The 24,818-nt window shown below is 44.6% G+C and overlaps 1 protein-coding gene across 1 annotated transcript in view; it reads left to right on the plus strand.

Moving 5' to 3' along the window:
- Positions 1-24,818, plus strand: part of LOC144597066 (CD109 antigen-like) — a 118,390-nt gene that overhangs the window by 61,693 nt on the left and 31,879 nt on the right. Inside the window, exons 19-23 of the mRNA XM_078405980.1 lie at positions 1,616-1,745; positions 3,880-3,997; positions 10,587-10,700; positions 13,456-13,671; positions 22,430-22,571. Coding sequence (XP_078262106.1) covers positions 1,616-1,745; positions 3,880-3,997; positions 10,587-10,700; positions 13,456-13,671; positions 22,430-22,571 — 720 coding nt within the window. The remainder of the gene's footprint in view (positions 1-1,615; positions 1,746-3,879; positions 3,998-10,586; positions 10,701-13,455; positions 13,672-22,429; positions 22,572-24,818) is intronic.

Raw genomic sequence — 24,818 nt, forward strand, 5'->3', positions numbered from 1 at the left:
CAATGTCCTAAGTCTGTTGATTCTTGGTGATGAAGCATCACTATGGAGTTGTATTTGATACAAGAGACTGTAGATGCTGGATCTTAGCCAAGAGCAAACTGTTGGAGGAACTCAGTGGGTTAGGCACCATCTGTGGAGGGAAATGAACAAACAATGTTTTGTGGTCAAGACTCTTCTTCAGACTATTTTCGCTCAGTCAGTGAAACCATCCCAAGGCTCCAGAGATCCAGGTTAATCCTGACCAAGGAGCTGTCTATGCTGTTTGTGGTTGCCCGGGTTTTCCCTGTGTGCTCCATTTGTCTCCCACGTCCCACAGATGTATTGGTAGGTTAATTGGCCATGACGTTTTAGTGTCAATAAGTGGCAAAAGAATGTAGATGGGCATGTGAGATAAAACCAGGATTCCGGGAAATAAGGAAAGATTGGGATTGACCTGCTGGGAGCTAGCATGGTCTCGATGGGATGAATAACCTCCTTCATCATAACACGTAAGTAATCTCCTCGCCTGACGTTGGTGCAAGAGTAGACGGACTATCGGTTGTTTGAAGGGAAAGCAAAACCAGAAAGAAACAGTCGGATGTACTGATGGGGTTAAATGATGAAGATTTTGTGCATAAAAACCAACATGGACCTAAAAGGCAAATGGCCACATAAATTCAATGTGATTTCAAGTAAATTGTATCTCCAAAGGGATATCAACATTCGCTTACTGGCAAAACTGGCTGAAATTCGAGTCACATAGGAATTTGAAACTCTACACTGACACAAATAATGCATTCTGAACAGATCTTGGAAATGAAGCAAAATTCCCTTTATTTTCTGCAGATTTGGTCTCCTTATCAAAGGAAGGATATATTGGCCTCAAATATGGCAGATTGAAGATTTACGAGGAAGATTGATTCTTGGAAAAAGAGGATTATTTTAGTGGAAAAAAATCTTTCTTCACTGCCATTTAAAACCAGTCATTTTTAAATGTATTTTTGAGGACTTGGCAGAGAGTCCTGCCGAGAGAATTTAAAACTTAAAGATCATCGTCTCAGTATAAATGAGAATATATTTCTTGTCTCATGAGATACATTTTGTATTCGGCAACCCCAGAGGTTGTGGATGTTTAATCAATCAATTCAATGGATAGGAAACATTTAGAGGGAAATAGGACAAATAGGACTAGCTTTAATGGGAATCTTGGTTGGCATGTATGGGTCAGGCTGAAAGGCCTGTTTCTGTGCTGCATGGCTATGACTCCAAAGGAGGGCTTTCAACACGAAGGAAGCAATTAGTAATTAAGGTAGGAAAAAGGATGAGGCACTGTGATCTTGTGGAATTGCAGAATTGGGAGGAGCCGGATGGTCTATGCTTCTATTTATCCTTCATATTTGAAAGAGGTTAGAGTAGAAGAAGGAATTGCCTTATCTAATGATCTTATCTGACTAATTTTGACAACTTTGGATTCCAAATTAGGCTGCTAAATTTTGCACAAGGAAGACTCATTCAAATGAAAGAGATCTCACAACGAGCTTTTGTTTAAAAATAATCAGGGTCTGCCTTTTGCCGACCTCTTTTTAGCAGTACTGAGCTGGGAATATTTGGTAATCTTGTGCATCTACTTTCACAGTCTTAATGGCATTCGATGGCAATATTGTATTCAGGACCCTGAGCCAAACTGTTGAACTCGAAGAAGCAGAAGATCAGAGAGTCAGGACATATTTTCCAGAGACTTGGATATGGTTGGACCTATTAACTGGGTAAGATATCAATGAAACAGAGCTCGATGTCCTCAAGATCAGATACTTGAATTGGATTTACGGGTGTTAGATTCATAACAGAATTTGTTTACATATATTGGTAGAGATATCACAAATAAATTAAAAGCTGTGAACCATTCGGTCCCCTCTTTCCCTTCCCCATCATGAGGCAACTTTATCACTCCAGAGGTTTATGGTAAACCCTCAAATATCTCAGCACATGTATAGTGCATTCAGAAAGTATTCAGACCCCTTCACTTTTTCCACATTTTGTTACGTTACAAGCTTATTTTAAAATGGATTAAATTCTTTTTTTTTAATCTTCAATCTACACACAATACCCCAGAATGAAGAAATGAAAACATGTGTCTAGACATTTTTGCAAAGAAATTAAAAATAAATAACTGAAATATCACATTTGCATAAGTATTCAGACCCTTTGCTATGACACTCAAAATTGAGCTCACATTCATCCTGTTTCCATTGATTATCCTTGAGATGTTTCTACAACTTGATTGGAGACCACCAGTGGTAAATTAAATTGATTGGACATGATTTTGAAAAGCACACACCTGAATATCTAAGGTCCCACAGTTGACAGTGCATGTCAGAGCAAAAACCAAGCCATGAAGACGAAGGAATTGGCCGTAGACCTCCGAGACAGGATTGTGTTGAGACACAGATCTGGGGAAGGGTATAAAACAATTTCTGCAGTATTGCAGGTCCCGAAGAGCACAGTGGCCTCTGTCATTCTTAAATGGAAGAACTTTGGAACCACCAGGACTCTTCATAGAGCGTGCAGCCCGGCCAAACTGAGCAATCGGGGGAGAAGGGCCTTGGTGAGGGAGGTGACCATGAACCCGATGAACACTCTGACTGAGCTCCAGAGTTCCTCTGTGAAGATGGGAGAACCTTCCAGAAGGACAACTATATCTGCAGCACTCCACCAATCAGGCCTTTGTGGTAGAGTGGCCAGACGGAAGCCACTCCTCAGTAAAAGGCACATGACAGCCCGCTTGGAGTTTGCCAAAAGACACCTAAAGGACTCTCAGACCATGAGAAACAAGATTCTCTGATCTGATGAAACCAAGATTAAACTGAATGCCAAGTCTGGAGGAAACTAGGCATTGCTTTTCACCTGGCCATTTCACCTTTTCACCATTTCACGCTTTTCACCTACGGTGAAGCATGGTGGTGGCAGCATCATGATGTGGGGATGTTTTTCAGCGGCAGGAACTGGGAGACTAGTCAGGATCGAGGGAAAGATGAACAGAGCAAAGTACAGAGAGATCCTTGATGAAAACCTGCTCCAGAGAGTTCTGGACCTCAGACTGGGGCGGAGGTTCACCTTCCAACAGGACAACGACCTTAAGCATACAGCCAAGACACTGCAGGAGTGACTTCATGACAAGTCTGTGAACTTCCTTGAGTGGCCCAACCAGAGCCCGGGCTTGAACCCGATCAAACATCTCTGGAGGGACCTGAAAATAACTGTGCATCAACGCTCCCCATCCAACCTGACAGAGCTTCAGAGGATCTGCAGAGAAGAATTGGAGAAATTACCCAAATACAGGTGTGTCAAGCTTGTAGCGTCATACCCAAGAAGACTTGAGGCTGTAATCGCTGCCAAAGGTGCCTCAACAAAGTACTGAGTAAAGGGTCTGAATACCTATGTAAATGTGATATTTCAGTTATTTCTTTTTAATTACTTTGCAAAAATTTTGAAACACCTGTTTTCGCTTGTTTATTATGGGGTATTGTGAGTAGATTGATGATTTAAAAAAAAAGAATTTAATCCATTTTAAAATAAGGCAGTAACGTAAGAAAATGTGGAAAAAGTGAAGGGGTCTGAATACTTTCTGAATGCACTCTAACAATACCAATGTCAATACCATCTGATCCTTATATATTTTGATTGCCAAATGTTCTAGATCCCCGCCAGTGACTGAGCCCCATGACCTCTGGGTGACATTCATCCATTAACACCTGGATCCAGGTACTCACAATATCTAAAAGACCTTTCTCCTATTCCATGGGGTGCATATTCTACAAACAGCCATTGCCAAGATTTTCACTTGTACAGATGTAGCCACGATCAATCACTGTTTTTCCAACACTGTTTTCTTTCGATTAGTCCTAACTCCGAGATCAGTGTCCAGAGGACAGTCCCCGATTCCCTCACCACCTGGACTGCGAGTGCTTTTGCAATTTCTGAACACCAAGGCCTTCAGCTGGCCACTGTACCTGCTCAGGTGAGTGTTCCACAACCTTGCCCAGGTGAAGTAATCCGTCGGCCAACCAAACATTTCAATTTGTCTGATTGTGGAGGATTATAAAATGGAATAGTTTGGATGTTGAGAGGGGACTTCTTCTTTCCCAGAGAGTATGTTGGAATAATTCACACAAGATGTGAGTGACTACCAAACTGTAGCTACTTTATTTGCAAGTGATATTCGTCGGGCGAGGGAAGCAGTCAATCACGAACCTGCTCTGCAGATTCAAAGCATGCAATATTTAGTAGGAATCCGAGAGGTCACTTTTTCACACAGAGGGTGGTGGGTGTAGGGAACAAACTGCCAGAGGAGGTAGTTAAGGCTGTGACTATCCCATTGTTTAAGAAGTAATTGCAAAGGTACATGGATGGGATATGTTTGGAGGGATATGGACCAGGCGCAGGCAGGTGACACTAGGGTAACTGGGACATAGTGACCGGTGTGGGCAAGTTGGGCCGGAGGGCCTGCTTCCACACTGTATCACTCTATGACTCTATGACTGTATGAGGGAATGACTGAGATGAAAATGATCCATGATTATGTTGGCAATTCTCCGAGGCAGTGTGGTGTGGATGGATTCGATGGGGAGAGAGGCGGGTAGGCGGTGGCGGGTGCGGAGGCTGGTTTGTGTAATGGATCCACAACTCTCCGCATTTGCTTATGGTATTAGGCCGAGCAGTTGCCAAACCAAGCTGTGATGCATCCCAATAAAATGCTTTCTATGGTGCATCTGTATAATTATGATGGCCTTATGAAGAGTAAACAGAAAAGAGCCAATTCCTTTAAAATTTTTAAAAAACAGGTTTCAAACATTTCCTGGTGGAAAGCAGAAAATACTGGTGGGAAGATTACAGGGAAATGGGTGAAATCCTTGACTTCCAGGGTGTTCTCATCACCATGCTGCAGGAAGGATGCAATAGTGTTGGAGATTCACCAGGATGATGCCTGGCGTCTAGGACAGAGTGGCTAAAATATGAAGAGAGACTGGAGAAGCTAGATCTGTTCTATCTGAGAAGGGGATGTTGAGGGGACATGGTTAAGATATCTAGAATTATGAGAGGTGCAGATGTACTACACGTAACTACTTACCCAGAGAGTAATGAGTACCTGGAACGCACTGCCTGAGAGAGTTGAGGAAGCAGAGTCACTGACAATGCGTCAGAAGTGTCTAGATGCGCATAAATCACCTAAGTATAGATGACTATGGACCAAATGTTGGGAGTTGGGATTAATAATAATGGTTATCATGGGCTTTATAGTTTCTTCTTTATCACATGTACAAGGTACAGTGAAATCCTTTTTTTTGCATACAGATTAGCAAGACTATGTCTACATAAGCACAATCCCCCGGTTAATACAGAATGTAGAGAACAACCCACTGATTCTAGATGCAAGTGTTGCCATTTTGTAGCCACTTTGCAATCCCAGCTGCTGCTGGCCACAAAGGTCTGTTGCAGCCATCGTGTCCACCACCTCCCCTGAAAATGAGTTTCAGATATCACTATTCTCTGTGAAAACCACCCATTCAAATCCCCTTTAATACTCCTTCCTCTCACCTTAAACCTATATCTAGTTTTTGAAGCTTTTACCATGGGGAAAAAAAGATGATGACTTTACCCACATAACTTTGTATATTTCTAACAGATTACCCCTCATCTTCCTTCATTCCAGGGAAAACAAGCCCAGCCTACATACAAAACTACACACAATACCACAACTGCCGTCTAATCAATGTTTTGCACAGTTGTAACATAATGACCCAACTTTTATATTCAACTAGACCAAGTGGACCCGTTGGGCCCAAACCACTCCTCCATTGGTGCAGCACCATCTCCTCCCCCTCCCCCCTCTCCCTCCTCCTCTCCCTCCTCCTCCCTCTGTGCCCCCGTCCCTCCCCTTCCCCCCTTCACTCCCCCCCCCCCCAACTCCCTCCCCCCTCCCCAAACACAGAGATCACTGCACTCACGGCACTTGCTCCGAATCCTCACCAGTGCAGGCAGCACGTCCATCTTTTTTTTCAGCGGTCTCACAATACCCTCTGTGATGGAAGGCAAATAACTTGTACCTTCTTTCCTCCTTTTCTCCCTCGATCGGGGTGGTTGGAACTCCCGCAGTCGATCCCTAACAAAGGGACCGACAGCTCCACAATGTTAAGACCGCAGTGCGGACAGAGATACGATACAGAAAAAGTCACATCTCCGTCGAGGAAACAGATCACATTTTTATTTTTACTTTTCCCCCAACCCCCCAACTCCACATAAAACAAAAACTATATACACTAAAACATACATGTAAAAACAGACAAAAAACAACAAAAGAAGAAAGGGATGAGACAGGCTGTTGGCGAGGCTGCCATGTACAGCGCCACCCAGTGGTAGTTGTTTTACAAATTTCAGGGAACTCTGGATTTGGTTCAAAGAGTCCTTCAGTTCTCACCATGCACTGCACCAATAACTTCCACGTCATCTGCAAACTTATTAATCATATTTCCTGTATTCACAAGATAGACACAAAAATGCTGGAATAAGTCAGCTGATCAGGCAGCATCTCTGGTGAAAAGGAATAAGTGACATCTCAGATTCAGAAGGGTTCCAACCTGAAAAGTCACCTATTCCGTTTCTCCAGAGATGCTGCCTAACTCGTTGAGTTACTCCAGCATTTTGTGTCTGTCTTCGGTACAAACCAGCATCTGCAGTTCCTGCCGACACACTTCTTATATTCACATCCAAGTTGTTGATATATTTATCATAAACAACAAAGGTCCTAGGACTGATCTCTGCGATACACTACTGGTCACGCACTTCCAATCAAAATACATCCTTCCACCACTACCCTCTGCATCCTATCATCAGCCATGTGCCTTCTCAAATGCCTCACTAAAGTCCATACAGACAGTCTATGTTTTCCCTCCACTACTTTTGACAATCAACTAGACGTGGCTGAAAGCTATTGGTACACTCCCTAGGATTAGCCCTTTTTAACATAAGCAGATCACCACTGGCAATTGAATGATGTCCTCCCTATGTGTTTGGGCCTTGCCAACTTAATTATTTCCAGCTAAGGTCATGAACCCTAAATCAGTTCACTGCAATTAGTGCTGCGTAATCAATTTCCACTGAAGGGATAGAGTTCTCCGCTTATCAGCAACTGGAAAAGTTACACAGACATTCCCCAGATAGTCAAACCTCAAAATCTTTGTGGAACAAACAGATCATGTTCTGCACAGCCACGTGGGCCAAATGAGCTGTTCCTATACTGGAGACACAAGAAACTGCAGATGCAGATTTGCAAAAAAATACACAAATTGCTGGAGTAACTCAGCTAGTCGGGCAGCACTTCTGGAGAATATGGATAGGTGACGTTTCAGGTTGGGACCCTTCTATCTGGATAGAATTTTGGTTAGTCATTGGTCAACATAAAACACAAACTGCTCGGATCGGACAGCATCTCTGGAGGGAACGGACAAGTAACATATTGGGTTAGGACTCTTCTTCAAACTCTACTCCAGTGATGTTGCCTGACTCGCTGAGTTACTCCAGCCCTGTGTGTTTTACTTAAGGTTCCAGCATCTGCAATTCCTTGTGTCGTCATTGGTCAACAAGTGACAGTCAGGAGTTAAATAAGTATTTCCCTACATCCATATACTAAAACTTTTGTTTGCTTGCTTGTTCCTGAAATACAGCCAAAGTGGTTCACGATAGCGAAACCATTTTAGGCCCACCTTACTCACCGTCGTCCCATGGTCCTATGGAAGAAGTTTCATTGAAATTGGTGTTATTCTTTTAAAGTTATTCACATTTTAAAGTTAAAAAAACCGTGCATGCGCAGTTGGGGCCCGTTGATCCGATACTTACGCGAGACGGCCGTGTGCAGTTGGGGGAGGCTCGCCATTTTGTCTTCAGCTCTGGCGCTTGTGCAGTTGGGGGAGGGTTGCCATTTCGTATTCAGAATAGATGCCCGAATGGTCCGTATCCCACGTGGGGTGAGCGCCGCCGCCGCCGGCTTCTGCCCACTCAGAAGAAGTTACTGGGCTGTTAGGAATGGGGGAGTGGGGAGGGCGGGAGGGGAGGGGGTGAGGGGGAGGGGGAGGGGGAGGGGGGGAGGGAGGGTTGGGGGGAGATAGGGGGAGGGGGGGATGGGTGGGAGGAGACGGGGAGGGGATGGAGGGGGGGATGGGGCGAGTGGAGGGAGGAGGAGGGGAGGGGGGGAGGGGGAGAGAGGAGGAGGAGGAGGGGGGAGTGGGGGAGGAGAGGGTGCTGCACCAATGCAGGAGATGTTTGGACCCAACGGGTCCACTTGCTCCAGTGTGGATATAATATTTAAATCTTTGCCACCAGATGGCTCCAAACTCAAGAATACTCATGCACAAGGAATCTCATCAAAACCTTTCGATCAAAATATATGTAGCATTATTTATTTATGATATCCACAGACCTCTTTTCGACCACTTACTCAGATTACCAAAGCAGCCAAAGAAACACCAATAATCTGATTGCAGAGTAGCCTGGGATAGATATTGGTCACAGGACTCTCGGAGAACTCCCTGCTATGCTTAAGATTAGTGTCATGGGATCTTTCACATCTCCCAGGGGACAGTGCAAGTGGCAGCGCTGCTCTCTCTCTCAGTGCTGCACTGAACTGTCACCTTATAGTTTTGTGCTCAAAGATCTGGACTGGGACTTAAACCCACAACGTTCAGACTCAGAGGCAATGTGTCCCTGGTGCATGATTTCCTCACTTCCTCACTTTAAGGGGGCACGGTGGTGCAGGGGTAGAGTTGCTGCCTTACAGTGCTTGCAGCATTGGTGACCCGGGTTTGATCCCGACAATGGGTGCTGTCTGTACGGAGTTTGTACGTCCTCCCCTTGACTGCGTGGATTTTCACCGAGATCTTCGGTTTCCTCCCATACTCCAAATACAGGTTTGTAGGATAATTGGCTTTGTATAAGTGTAAATTGTCCCTCGTGTGTGTAGGATAATGTTAATGTGCGGAGATCACTGGTCGGTATGGACTCGGTGGGCCGAAGGGCCTATTTCCGCGCTGTATCTCCAAACTAAATTAAACTAAATACCACATCCACTTCTTACACTCTGATGTGGGGATGACTAGATCATTGGCAACTGCTCATCCTGCAACTGACACTTCGAGGGATTGGATCAACACTGAAACAGAAGAGATGACTGTGGGACAGTATATGGGTTGGAACAAAGAACTGTTCCCAGCAGAATGGGATCCTATGGAGACACAAGAACCTGTAGAAGCTGGTTTACAAAAAGCGACACAAGGTGCTGGTGTTCCACAGCAGATCAGGCACCATCTCTGGAGAACATGAATCAATGACATTTTGGGTCGGGTGTTTTACAGATTCTATGGAACTCATTTATCTTGGCCACTCCTTTAGTTCAGAAGATTATAAGGCATAGGAACTGAATTAGGCCATTCGGACCATCGAGTCTGCTGCGCCATTTGATCAAGGTTGACCTATTTTACCCTCACAACACCATTCTCCTGCCTTCTCCCCATAACCTTTTGACGCCACTCACCATTCAGGGCTCTGTTCTTCCACTCCCCAGATGTGGCGTTCATGGCACAAGGGGTAGGCAGAGAAAAGAACCTGGGCCACTGCTCCGGGCATGCTCAGGGAGCATGCCCTGTTGCAGGTGCTGTCTGTCAGCAAAGGTATTATCCCACCTTAAGCCCTAATGCAGGATAATGCAGGAAGAGCTGGTCTTGGCCAACATTCATTGCTCAACCAGTATCACTGAATTAGACTCTTTCTTTAGTTCTCAAGGATTTTCTTGTCTGTAAATTAGCTGTTTCATGTCCCTGTTTTGTAAGTGTGATCTATCTGTCAAAAGTAATTCTTTGTGGAATTTTGTTAAATGCTGAATTATTAATTGGTCTTTCCTCCATTGTATTACTCAACATCAAGAGGCCAGAGGGAATGTTTCTGCTGGTCCTAATGTCATCACACACACGCGCATACACATACACATACACACACAAACACAAACACACACACACACACACACACACACACACACACACACACACACACACACACACACACACACACACACACACACACACACACACACACACACACACACACACACACAGCAAGAAACACCACATAGCCACAGGCACACACACACACACACACACACACAGATACATATACAGAAGCACAAACACACACATACACAGAGAAACACATGCACACACACACACACACACACACACACACACAATCGTGCCCACTTCCTGCAAAAGCTTTCCATTAATGAGGACAGTTCAGAAAGTGAATGCCAGGTTACTGGGGGTTAGGCTGGGTTGTGGAGGTGAGGTTTAAAATGATCTCATTGAATGGAGGATATAGCATGAGGGTTCTAATTCATATGTTTATACATTCATAACCTACTGCATTAGGCTGGAATGAGCCAAAGACCGGGAACAGAAATTCAAAAGTGAAATAGATTGTACACTGGTTTTCCAAATAATTTTGTGATCCGAGATTTAATTCAATTAAGTGTGGATAACAACTCGCCTGCTTTTTTTGATTAACAGTTGGAGGTCTTCAAGTCTTTCTTTTTGGAATTAAACCTCCCGTACTCTGTGACCAGAGGGGAACAACTAATTCTGGATATAAGCATCTTCAACTACCTGGAGCAGACACAGGAGGTAATGGACCTTCTGTTTCAAGTTGCATCACTGGATTACTCTGTGGGGGCTGCAGTGAAGTGAGTTGGCCTTTCTGGTGGCTAATGATGCATTGGATTACTTTGAGAATACACCGTTTTGTTTCAGTGTTGGGTTGGTAACTACATGCTGTAACAACAAGCAGCCAGAGCAACTGGGTGCTAGAGTAAAAAACAAACTTCTGGAAGAGCTCAACAGGTCAGACAGCATCTATGGATGGAAATGGACAGATGACTGATGATGAAAGGGTCTGGACCCTTCTTAAGACTGACAGAGGAGAGGAAGTCAGGTGATTGGCTATTTAAGGAATTGTGTTCACACTTGGGAAGCACTTCTGAGAAATGTTTAAACAAAGAACTGGAGATGGTGTTTTGCAAACAAAAACACGCAAAGTGCTGGAGTAAGTTAGCAGGTCAGGCAGCATCCCTGGAGACCATGGATTGGTGACATTTCTGGTTGGGATGGGTCACCTATCCATTTTCTCCAGGGATGCTGCCTGACCCGCTGAGTTACTCCAGCACTTTGTGTCTTTTCTTCCGAGAAATGTTTTACTGGACTAATACCTGAAATGGGCATATCCACTGAAGTCTAGAAGAATGAGAGTTGACTAGATTAAGATCCTTTGGGGATTTGTTAATCGTGGAAGTGGAGAGATATGTACAGAATTTAGTACTAGGGATCTCTATTTTTTTTTAAAGGCTTCTCATTTAAGACATAGACGATGTCTAAGTCAAAGATCTTTTTTCAGAAGGTTATGACACTTAGGTATTCTCTTCCTTAAAAAGAATTGAAAGCAGAGCCTTTGAAATTTTTCAAGGAAGAGGCAGCTAGATTCTTGTTGAGCAAGGAAGGGTCTGGATTTTTCTACACAGTCTGCACAGGGTTATTTTTCCAATCCCACAGTAGGAGAAGCAGGGTGAGTTCAACCAAGAGTGCTGATGGGCGAGATATATCGATAAGCCACAGTTTGCACAAGGGCGGTCGTTTGGGACTTACAGCATAAAAATGTTTCATGGAATACCAAAAAATTCTGTCCGGAATCGCATGCAATCAACAGGAACTTGAGAATGCCCGAGTCAGAATTAGCCCACCAAGCCTGATTCATCAGAAGCCGCAGAGCATAGTGTGCATGTTTTGAGATTAACAAGTACTACAGTACAGTCATGACCAACAGATGCGTTATCATTGTGGTTATGTTGCCAGACCATTAATTCAACCCCCTGGCTATACGATCCAGGGACATTAGTTCAAATCTCACCACAACAGCTGGGAATGAAATGCTGGTCTCCATACCAGTAACCGTATAACTATCAGATCACTGGGTCACTAACATGTCCTTACCCTGTCTGATTTGGATAATGACTCTTTAGTGGCCTGGTTGGGCCAGAAAATGTTGTCCTTGGCTGTGGGTTAAGAACCCAGTGGTCTCCGCGAGCTGAAAATACAGACTTACGGTGAACAGTCAGAGCTTAAAATCACGTTCATAAGCTATAGGAGTAGAATTAGGCCTTTCGGCCCATCAAGTCTACTCCGCCATTCAATCATGGCTGATCTCTGCCTCCTAATCCCATTTTCCTGTCTTCTCCCCATAACCATCGACACCCGTTCTTATCAATAATTTGTCTATCTCTGCCTTAAAAATGTTCACTGTCTTGGCCTCCACTGCCCTCTGTGGCAATGAGTTCCACAGATTAACTACCCTCTGACTGAAGCAGTTTCTCCTCACCTCCTTTCTAAAAGAGCGTCCGTTAATTCTGAGGCTATGACCTCTGGTCCGAGACTCTCCCACCAGTGGAAACCTCCTTTCCACATCCACTCTGTGCCCTTCATTATTCTCAGAAAGTTTGGAGCAGTGAAGTAGATGGCAGGAGGGCAAGGGACATGATGTACTGCATGGACTGAATTAAAGGAGATGAGAAGGAAGTTCTTTAGTCATAGGGTGGTGAATCTGTGGAATTCATTGGCCCAGACGGCTCTGAATGGTTATTTTCAAGACGGAGATTGACAGTTTTTTGATTAGTATGAGTGATAGGAGTTATGGGTTGAAGGCAGAAGAACCGGGTTGAGAGTAAAAGATAGATCAGCCATGATTGAATGGCGGAGTAGACATGATAGGCCGAATGGCCTAATTCTGCTCCTAGAACGTGTAAACATTAACTTAATGGCTGAGGACTTGACTGTACAAACTCTGTCATGCTTGTATGATAAGGATTCTTTACATAATCAGAGTGGGGGATGTAAAATTCCTCTCAAGCTCTCAAGCACAGTGGCAATTAAACCTATTTTGCTTTACTGGGCCTCGAAGCAACTAATCTTCACAGGGTGAGGCTGGAGAACTGCCACCGAAGAGGCTGGTGGTAAACCCTTTTCCTGCTGGTTGCAAATAGGAGTGATTCTCGGATCATTCAGGCAGACCTGTCGACACCGCGCCCCCTCCACCCTCCTCTGATCGCTGACAGGATACACAAGCACCTTTTTGACTCTCTGCACTGTTTAGGCCCAGGCCTAGGATCTCTTTAAGTTTGCTTCTCCATTTCATTCAAACTTCTTGCAGCCAAGTGGTGAGAATATAGGAGCCATGATACTGAGAAGCCTTGACTCTATACTCTGTCAGAATGTAAGTTCAAATCCCCCCCCCCCCGGATAAATTGTGAGTTTACCTTGATGAACAGTTAAGTAAATTGGGGGATGGAATGTTGATAACTGGATAAATGTGGCTTTTGTTTTAATTTCCCAGGTTCAGGTGGACGTGGAGTTGGGGGACTTCTTTGATTTGACTTCTGCACTGAGCGAGAACACTGCACCCAGCAGCAAGACGGGGCCTGTGAGGAGTCAGGAGGCCCGTGTATTTTACTTCCCTGTAACACCAAAGGTTCTCGGAAAGGTTCCTGTTACAGTGAAGGCAAAGACCACAGTTGCATTTGATGCTGTCACCAAGCATATTTTAGTGAAGGTAAGACTTGCATTTGGCTATTCCTCTTGACCACGGTTCTCTCTATTTTTAAGGCAACTTCACAAACTAAGAGTCAAATTTAAGAGGTTGCTAAGAATATTCATGTACATGGTATGGACATGGTGGGCCAAAGGGTCTCGTTCTGTGCTGTACAACTATGTGATATTCTGGGCTTTAGAAGTAGTGGCATACAGTTGAGTACAAAAGCAAGGAAGTGAAGTCAAACCTTTGGTTGACATGGATGAGTTGGGCCATCGGGTCTCTTTCTGTGCTATGTAAATTTATGACCTTATGATTCTTAATAAAATCATTGACTAGGCCACAGTGAGAGAATAGAGTCAAGTTCTGGGTGTCATATTTTAGGAGAGATCTAAGGCCCTGGACATGACGCAGGGTAAATATACTGAAAATCTGAGGGTTTATAATGGAGTGATTGAGCAGAATAAGAGGGTATCAGCTATTGGGATTATTGGATCCTTGGAATATTTAATCTGCAGCATCAGAGGTTGACAAGAGATCTGATAGAAGTATACAAAATTATGAGAGGCACAGATAGGGTAGACATTCAGAAGGATCCTATTTCAAGGATGAGAGGACATAGCTTTAAGGTCTGAGGGAAAAATTTAAATTAGTTGTTACTAGGCCATCATCTAGAAGGTTGGTTCACTGATTCAAGGGCATTGGTTCAAATCTGCTGTAGCTTGTGGGAGAAGGGAGGGATTTACTATCAAGAAATTATATAACCTCTGGAATTAAAGGCAAGTTTATTTTTACACAGAGAATAGTGCGTGCCTAGAAAGCACAATCAGGGGCGGTTGCAGAGGTAGATACAGAAGTGGCATTTGAAGCTTTTAGATGGGCATATGGATGTGTAGGGAATGGAAGGTAACCGATCATGCAGGCAGAGGAGATTAGTTTAACTTGTAATGATGTTCAGCGCAGAAGGGCCTGCTCCTGTACTGTCCTGTTCTATTTGGTAGGAGGGTTGGTTATCCGCGATGTAAATGAATAGGCAAACAAACCAGAAGAAAGGAGGAAAATTTACTCTGCAGTGAATTGATGTGAGGTGGAACACAGTGGTGAAAGCAGATTCCCTCAACAACAGGATTGGGAAAATCCCTGAAGTATGTAGGAATGTGGGGAGTGGGACGAATGAAATTGCTTTTTCATAGAGCCAACACAGACCCGATGGACTTGATGGCCTCCTCCTGTGCCATGTGATTCCAGAACCTACCTCCTCTATATCCAGTCAATTGCAGTGGTTGGTTTTGGGGGTGGGTGGAAAAGGGTGGAGAGGAAGTAGGAGTGCGAGGTTAGGATTGGTTTGGCTGCACATCCAGTATGGTCAACCGTGATATGGCTAAGGTAGTGGCTTTGCAGCCACTGCATGATAGGATAGACATGGCTTTGCAGCCACTGCATTTGGTAAGCAGCAATGGACAGCAATGTGAAGACGAAGAGGAATGATCTTATTCCGAGCTTGGTTGATGAATGCACATTGGCCAGGACAACCAGGGAAAGGTCCCATGCTCTTCAAAGTATGGCAACCTCATTGAAACTTACCGAATAATGAAAAGCCTGGATAGACTGAATGTGGAGAGGGTGTTTCCACTAGTGGGAGAATTCTGAGGCTATTCTGAGTCATAGCCTCGGAATAAAAGGATATACCTTTAGAAAGGAGATGAGAAATTTATTTAGTCAGTGGGTGGTGAATCTATGGAATTCATTGCCGCAGATGGCTGTGAAGCCCAACTCAACCGATATTTTTAAGGTGGAAATTGATAGTTTCTTGATTAGTAAGGATGTCGGGGGTTATGGGGGGAAGGCAGGAGAATGAGGTTGAGAGGGACAGATAGATCAGCCATGATGAAATGGCAGAGAAGACTTGATCGGCCGAATAGCCTAATTCTGCTCCTAGAACTTATGAACTTATGAAGTAACATGGCGTGAACGTTGAGAGGTGTAGTCACAATGCTCTGGGTCATGGTTCAGACTAGCAATTAAATGTATCAGGAACATTGATTCAAATCCCACCATTGCTTGTGGGAGAAGAGGGGGATTTATTATTAACAAATTATGTAAACTCTGGAATTAAAGGCCTAATGCCCCGAAAGGGAACCTTGCATTCATTTTTACTTTAAAAGAAAAACATTTGGTTCATTTCTAAACTCCAGGGAAGAATGAACCCAATCAAAGTCAGGTTCATAAAATTATGAGAGGCATACATGAGGTGGAAATTATAGAGGCATTCCAGGGTGGAAATAGACAATAGACAATAGGTGCAGGAGGAGGCCATTCGGCCCTTCGAGCCAGCACCACCATTCAATGTGATCATGGCTGATCATTCTCAATCAGTACCCCGTTCCTGCCTTCTCCCCATACCCCCTGACTCCGCTATCCTTAAGAGCTCTATCTAGCTCTCTCTTGAATGCGAAAGACTAGAGGCCATGGACTTTAGAGATACAGTGCGGAAACAGACTCTTTGGGCCACTGAAGCCACATCGACCATCGATCACTCCATACATCAGTTCTACCCTATACACTTGGGGCAATTTTACAACTTTACAGAAGCCAATTAACCTACAAACCTGTACATCTTTGGAGTATGGGAGGAAATCAGAGATCCCGGGCAAAACCCACGCAGGTCACAGGGACAACGTCGAAATTCCGTACAGACAAGCACCCTTAGTCAGGAACGAACCCAGTTCTCTGGCGCTGTAAGGCGCAACTCTACTGCTGCGCCAACGTGCTGCCCTGGTGGAAACAGATATGATAGAAGCCATGAAGTGGCATTTAGACCGGCACATGAAGAAACAGGGAATAGAGGGATGTAGATCATGTGCAGGCAGATGGGATTAGTTAGATTCATGTCATCGGCGGTGCAGATATAGTGGGTCGTAGGGCCTGTTCCTATGTTGAACTGTTCAATGTTTGTGCTACACGTGACTCCAGACCCAGCGTGGCTTATTCTTAATCCCCTGAAACGGGCCAACAAGCCACACGGCTTCAGGGGATGGACAATAACAGCTTACCTTGCCAATGACATCCAGACTACATGACCTGAGAGAAAATCAAACATTTCCTGAGAAAGGCAGCTCTCACGGGTCAACTTTGATATTGTGTCCAAGCCTTTGAAGGGGATTGGAACCATTGTGCGCAAGACTCAAAGAGGAGAGCATTACCCACTGGGCCGCAATTGATATGATGTAACAGCTTCACTGAAGCCAGCGGAATACGCTGAGAACTCCAATATTTGGAATCCTAGCAACGTACTTGGATCCTCTGGGCTTTACCTAATGGCACAGCAGTGAGAGAAGGTTGAATTGGTTCAGATTTTACAAATGTGTTACAGATGATGAATGGCCCACATCTCTGAAAGTCTGGGAGTAATCCCCGTAATGGATTGTTTAACTTGGACCATGAGTATAGGGTTAGATTTAAACTAAGAAAAAAGCCTCAAGCAAGCGCAGTGATTTGGAATAATCCTTTAAGCCAGATCAGTGAATATGTGGGAAAGGCACGCGACAGAAAACTACTGGTGTAACTCTTTCGAAACAGAATTAGATGAATTTTGCACATAGGCTTTTGAAAGGAAAGTGACTATAGACAATCAGGGCTGCAGAGCAGCAGCAGAAGGGGAAGGGCATGTAATATATATTTACAGCGCAGAAGGGGTCCTTTTGGTTCATTGAGTCTTTGGTGGCTCCTAGCTAGAGCAATCTCTTCGGAAGATAAGGTGAAGAAGGGCAGGAGGAGGTTGAGTCAGGCCTGAGGGACTGAATGGCTGAAGTGTTTGTGCGTTAGACTCTTTGACCCATAGAGGTACACAGCACAGAAAGAGGCCCTTCATCCCACATTGTCCATGCCGACCAAGATGTCCGTCTAATCTGGTTCCATTTGCCTGCATTTGGCCCATATCCCTCTGAACATCTTCAATCCATGAATCTGTCAAAGTGTCTTTAAAACCTTGTTTTGTACCTACCTCTCCAGCTTCCATTGGCAGCTTGGTCCATATACCCACCCCATTTTGTGTGAAAATGATGCCCCTTAGGGCTTTTCCCCTCACACATTAAATCTATGTCCTCCAACATTAGATGCTCCCTACCCAGGGGAAAAAAAGACTGTCACCACTCATCTTATCTATGGGCCTCATGATTTTATATACCCCTCAGTTTCCTACACTAGGTTACAGCTTATCATATCATATCATATCATATATATACAGCCGGAAACAGGCCTTTTCGGCCCTCCAAGTCCGTGCCCCCCAGCGATCCCCGTACATTAACACTATCCTACTCCCACTAGGGACAATTTTTACATTTACCCAGCCAATTAACCTACAAACCTGTACGTCTTTGGAGTGTGGGAGGAAACCGAAGATCTCGGAGAAAACCCACGCAGGTCACGGGGAGAACGTACAAACTCCTTACAGTGCAGCACCCGTAGTCAGGATCGAACCTGAGTCTCCGGCGCTGCATTCGCTGTAAAGCAGCAACTCTACCGCTGCGCTACCACTCTACCACCCACTTCTTATAACTCAAGCACTCCAGTCCCAATGACAGACTATTGGATCTTTTCCACATCCTTTCCAGCTTAATGACATCCTTCTCTAGCTGGACGATCAGAACTACGCACAATACTCAAGTGTGGTCTCACCGACCACTTGTACAGTTGCAATATGACATCCCAGCTATTATACTCAGTGCCCTGGCCAATGAAGGCGAGCATGCCAGAAGTCTTCTTCACCACCCTGTCCACCTGCATCATGTTTCAAGAAAGTATACATCTGATGTGGGCACATTTGCAAATATAAATGAATGGAAAGATTTGGATGTGGGTGATTGGCAAAGTGCTGTTATGTACTGAACTGTATACAAAAATGAATTTCACTGTACCTCGGTACATGTTACAAATAACAAATACCATTGAACCATTGAAGCATTGGTCATTCAGGATAGAGGATGGTGAAGGTTTGGAAGTCTACATCCAGTCATTCAATGTATCACAGATAGAGATTAATAGGTTTTTGGGCATTAAAGGAATCAAGAAATGTGGGGTAGTACAGGAGGTTGGTACGGAGGGAGCTATATTATTGAATGCAGAAAACAGGGGGCAAATGCTTTCCTGTTTCAATCTTCCCTACGGCTATACAGCATGGAAACAGGCCATTTTGTGCATCATGGCCATGCTGACCAGTGGACACTCCTCCATATTATCAGCACTTAGCTCATAGCCCTCTATATCCAGACAATTCCAGTGCTCCTCTAAACATGCCATCAAGGCTGTCAGCAACGCCACTTCCACCACTCTCTCAGGCAGTGTATTCCAGCATTCATCACTCTCTGGGTGAAGAAAGTCCTCCTTAGATCCCCTATGATTCCCTTACTTCTTACCCTAAATTTATGTCCTCTCATTTTATTCATTATATTCAACACTATTAAATGGATAAGCGTTCCTGCAGTCTACCCTATCTACACCGTTTATAATTTTATATACCTCAATCAGGTGCCCTCTTAACCTCCACTGTAGGGAAGACAGACCTATGCTCTCTAATTATTCCTCGTTAACAAAACACTCCATCCCAGGCAACATCCATATATTTTAATGTTACAAGAAGGTTTGAAGAGGTGAAGTGGCATGCAGTTTAAATGAGGCATTAGTACTCCTAAAGTTTGGAACTGTGGCGAACATCACAACCAGTCACTGTTAAACTTGCGGAAAGGGGCAGGAGTCTTTGTTAGAGAAAATGAGTCATAGTCATAGAACACAGCACCCAAATAGGCCCTTTGGCCCTTGTCCATGCTGCTAACCCCATTTGTTTACATTTTGCCCATATCGCTCTTAAATGTATTTTGAAAGTCAGAATTATATGCATTTCTATAAGCTATTTCTGGCAGCTCATTCCAGATATCAACTCCCCTCTGAGTGAAAAAAGTCACCGCAAGCTCCTTCTTAAATCTCTCCCATCTCACCTTAAGCCTATGCCCTATTGTTTTAATATGCTCTACCCTGGGGAAAAAACTGTGTGTTCACTTTATCAACGCACATTCCCTTTATTCACTAAGGAAGACATAATCTCCCAGATGTACTAGAGGACAGAGGATCTAGGGAGACAGAGGAACTGAAAGAAATTTGCATTAGGCGAGAAATAGTATTGGGTAGACTGATGGGACTGAAGGCTGATAAATCCCCAGGGCCTGATGGTCTGCATCCCAGGGTACTCAAGGAGGTGGCTCCAGGAATCGTGGACGCATTGGTGATCATTTTCTAATGTTCAATAGATTCAGGATCAGCTCTTAGGAATTGGTGAGTAGCTAATGTTATCCCACTTTTCAAGAAAGGAGCGAGAGAGAAAACGGGGAATTATAGACCAGTTAGTCTGACATCGGTGGTGGGGAAGATGCTGGAGTCATTTATTAAAGAGGTAATAATGGCGTATTTGGATAACAGTAAAAGGATGGTCCAAGTCAGCATGGGTTTATGAAGGGGAAATCCTGCTTGACTAATCTTCTGGAATTTTTTGACGACGTGACAATGGATGAAGGAGAGCCAGTGGATGTAGTGTATCTGGACTTTCAGAAAGCCATTGATAAGGTCTCACACAGGAGATTGGTGGACAATATTAGAGCACATGGTCTTGGAGGTAGGGTATTGACATGGTCAGAGAATTTGTTGGCAGACTGGAAGCAAAGAGTAGGAATAAACGGGTCCTTGTCAGAATGGCAGGCAGTGGCGAGTGGAGTGCCGCATGGCTCGTTGCTGGGGCCGCAACTATTTACAATATATATTAATGATTTGGATGATGGAATTAGAAGTAACACTGGCAAGTTTGCAGATGACACAAAGCTGGGTGGCAGTGTGAACTGCGAAGAGGATGTTAGGAGGTTGCAGGGTGGCCTGGACAGGTTGAGTGAGTGGGCAGATGCATAGCAGATGCAGTATAATGTGGATAAATGTGAGGTTATCCACTTTGGCGGCAAAAACAAGGAGGCAGATTATTATCTCAACGGAGTCAGATTAGATAAAGGGGAAGTGCAACGAGACCTGGGTGTCCTTGTACACCAGTCACTGAAAGTAAGCATGCAGGTACAGCAGGCAGTGAAGAAAGCTAATGGCATGTTGGCCTTCATAACGAGAGGATTTGAGTATAGGAGTAAAGAGGTCCTTCTACAGTCGTATAGGGCCATGGTGAGACCACATCTGAAGTATTGTGTGCAGTTTTGGTCTCCTAATTTGAGGAATGGCATCCTTGCTATTAGGGCAGTGTAGTGTAGATTCACAAGGTTAATCCCCGGAATGGCGGGACTGTCATGTGGAGGGGAGGGGTGGAGGGGAGGGGTGGAGGGGAGGGGTGGAGGGGAGTGGTGTAGGGGTGGAGGGGAGGGGTGGAGGGGTGGAGGGGTGGAGGGGTGGAGGGGTGGAGGGGAGGGGAGGGGAGGGGCTTGTATTCACTGGAGTTTAGAAGGATGTAAGGGGATCTTATAGAGACATATAAAATTATGTAAGGACTGGACAAGCTAGATGCAGGAAAAATGTTCCCAATGTTGGGGGTGTCCAGAACCAGGGGCCACAGTCTATGAATAAAGGGGAGGCCGTTTAAAACTGAGGTGAGAAAAAACTTTTTCACCCAGAGAGTTGTGAATTTGTGGAATTATCCGCCATAGGAGGCCAATTCACTGGATGAATTTAAAAGAGAGTTATATAGAGCTCTTGGGGCTAATGGAATCAAGGGATATGGGGAGAAGGCAGGCATAGGTTACTGATTGTGGATGATCAGCCATGATCACAATGAATGGCGGTGCTGGCTCGAAGGGCAAAATGGCCTCCTCCTGCACCTATTTTCTATGTTTCTAAGTTTCTATGCCTCTAATGATCTTGTACAACCCAATAAGATGACTCCTCAGCATCCTATACTCCAAAGAATTGTCCTAGCCTTTGCAACTTCTCCCTATAACTTAAGTCCACAAGTCTAGGTAACATCTTGGTGGATTTCTTCTACACCCTTTCCAACTTAATGACATCCTTCCTAGAACTGGGTAACCAGAACTGCATGCAATATTTCAAGTGTAGTCTCAACAATGACTTGTTCAGCTGCATCATGATGTTGCAACTTTAGAACTCAATGCCCTTCCCAATGAAGGCAAATGCCTTCTTTACCATCCTGCCCACCTGACTCACCACTTTTATGAAACCATGCACCTGTACTGCCAGGAGGTGAAGTTTCTTGTAAGAATTGACATGAAACCGGAGCTGTTGAAGATGCAAGGTAATTGGCAAAAGGCAGATGAGTATTTTCTTTTATTGTGAAAGAGAGCAGTGAGAAATTCAATAGTAACTTTCGATGGAGAATTGGATAATACTTTGAAGGGGAACATTTCGTGTAAGAGTGGGGAGAGTTGGACAAATTGGTTAGCTCCACTAAAGTGCCCACCTATTTACAATTTCCACGGTAGAATGTCATATACCAGGGGGCATAGCTTTACAGTGAGAGGGGAAATGTGCGAGGCAATTTCTTTTTACACGAAGAGTGCGAGGTGCATGGAATAATCAGTGGAGGTGGCAGAAGCAGATACAATAGCAATGTTTAAGAGTCTTTTGGACAGATATGTGAACGGGAGGATATAAATAAAAAGTTTGTATAAATCCCAATTTGTTCTTTGGTTGACTTTGATCTCAAAACCTTTATTATTGGAGACTTCTAAATCCTGGTGAATGGAAGGAAGGATGTTTGACACTGTGTTTGCCTCCCTGTCCTCAGGCGGAAGGGATAGAGCAGTCGTTCTCCAAGGCATTCCTTGTGGCCCCAAAAGCCAACGAGCAACTTTGGACGGAGGCAATACGATTCAGCTTCCCGAAAAACGTGGTGGAGGGAAGCCAGAGGGCTCATGTCACCGTGATCGGTAAGAAGGCTCCATCCTGCTTAGTTTAGTTTGGTTCAGAGATACAGCGTGGAAACCGGCCCATCGGCCCACAGAGTCCGTGCTGAACAGCGATCCCCAAACACTAGCCCTGTCCTACACACTAGGGACAATTTGCAGTTTTTACCGAAGCCAATTAACCTACAAACCTGTACGTCTTTGGAGAGTGGGGGGAAACCAGAGCACCCGGGGAAACCCTACGCAGTCTCGGGGAAAACATACAAACTCCGTACAGACAGCACCCATAGTCAGGATCGAACCCAGGTCTCTGGTGCCGTAAGGCAGCAACTCTACCACCGCGCCATCGTGCCACCCTCAATTTTCCTCACCGGGTGAGCGGACCACCACTGGCATTGCTAGAGCTTAAGCAGGGGGCATGGCAGGGTCATGGCTTAGCTCACACTTAAGAAACACTTTGTCTGAACCTCGCTGTATGCCGACTTTGACTCACTCTCGTAGCTGATCTCACCCACGGGAGATTTTCTGCTGAAAGGCAGGAGGAAGCTAAACCGAAGAATCAATTTTTGGGGGGAAAGGTATTTCTCTCCATTTTATTAACTTAAAATAAGGACCAACAAAATGGCCGAAACATTGGGGATTGCCATTGGGATTTCCAACTCCATCCTATTTCGTGCCAGTCAAGCCATGGTCTTGGTTCTTACAACATGGAAACAGGCCCTTCAGTCCAACTTGTCCATGACGACCAAGAAGCCCCATTTACTCTATTCCCATTGCCCATATTTGACATATTACTCTCTGAACCTTTCCTATCCATGTACACGTCCAAATAAAATAAAATATTATTGTACCTAGTTCAACCATTTCCTCTGACAACTCATTTCATAAGCATATTGAAACATATAAGATAATTAGGGGATTGGACACATTAGAGGCAGATAACATGTTCCCAATGTTGGGGGAGTCCAGAACAAGGGGCCACAGTTTGAGAATAAGGGGTAGGCCATTTAGAACGGAGATGAGGAAGAACTTTTTCAGTCAGAGGGTGGTGAAGGTGTGGAATTCTCTGCCTCAGAAGGCAGTGGAGGCCAGTTCGTTGGATGCTTTCAAGAGAGAGCTGGATAGAGCTCTTAAGGATAGCGGAGTGAGGGGGTATGGGGAGAAGGCAGGAACGGGGTACTGATTGAGAGTGATCAGCCATGATCGCATTGAATGGCGGTGCTGGCTCGAAGGGCTGAATGGCCTACTCCTGCACCTATTGTCTATTGTCTATTGTCTATTGTCATATCTTTTTTTTTTTTTTTTTTTTTTTTTTGAGAGGGACGGACAGAGTTGACGTGGGTAGGCTTTTCCCTTTGAGAGTGGGGAAGATTCCAACAAGGGACATAGCTTCAGAATTGAGGGACAAAGGTTTAGGGGTAACATGAGGGGGAACTTCTTTACTCAGAGGGTGGTGGCTGTATGGAATGGGCTTCCGGTGGAAGTGGTGGAGGCTGGCTCGATTTTATTATTTAAGAGTAAATTGGATAGGTATATGGATAGGAGGGGATTAGAGGGTTATGGTCTGAGTGCAGGTAGATGAGACTAGGTCAGGGAGAATGGTCGGCGTGGACTGGTAGGGCCGGACAGGCCTGTTTCCATGCTGTAGTTGTTATATGTTATATATATGTTATATATATATCACATCTGTATGAAAAAGTTACCCCTCAGGCCCCTTTTAAACCTTATTGTACCTGGCGTTCCTCTCTCTTCCATGTCCCTCATACAGTTGAGGTGTGAGGATCACTGTCCAGGCCAGTATTTATTCCTGGACTGTAATGGCCCTTGAGAAAGTGGTGGTGAACCTCTTCATGAACTATTGTGGTCCTTCGAGTGAACAGGTTGGAGCTCCATGTTTGCGGTGCGGAGAAAATTATTTTACTTTGATTGGGGAATACAATTTAGCAGGCTGCTTATGAAATTGTTTCTACATGAGAGCATGAAAATAGGAGTAGGCCACTTGGCCCCTCAGCCCTGCCCCGTCATTTAATATCAAGGCTGATCTGCCCCAGGCCTCATCTCCTCTTTCTATGCAATTTCTCATAGCACTTAATTCCCCGACCTTTCAAAAATGTTTCTACCTTCTCTTTAAACATCCCTAATGATCTGGCCTCCATAACACTCAGGGACGGAGAATTTCTGAGAAATTCACTACTCTCTGCGAGAAGAAATTTCTTTGTTCCTCAGTTTCAAATAATCGGCTCCTTATTGTGTAACACTGTCTCCTTCAGT

Source organism: Rhinoraja longicauda, chromosome 9 (genome assembly GCF_053455715.1).
Source record: "Rhinoraja longicauda isolate Sanriku21f chromosome 9, sRhiLon1.1, whole genome shotgun sequence".
NCBI lineage: Eukaryota > Metazoa > Chordata > Chondrichthyes > Rajiformes > Arhynchobatidae > Rhinoraja > Rhinoraja longicauda.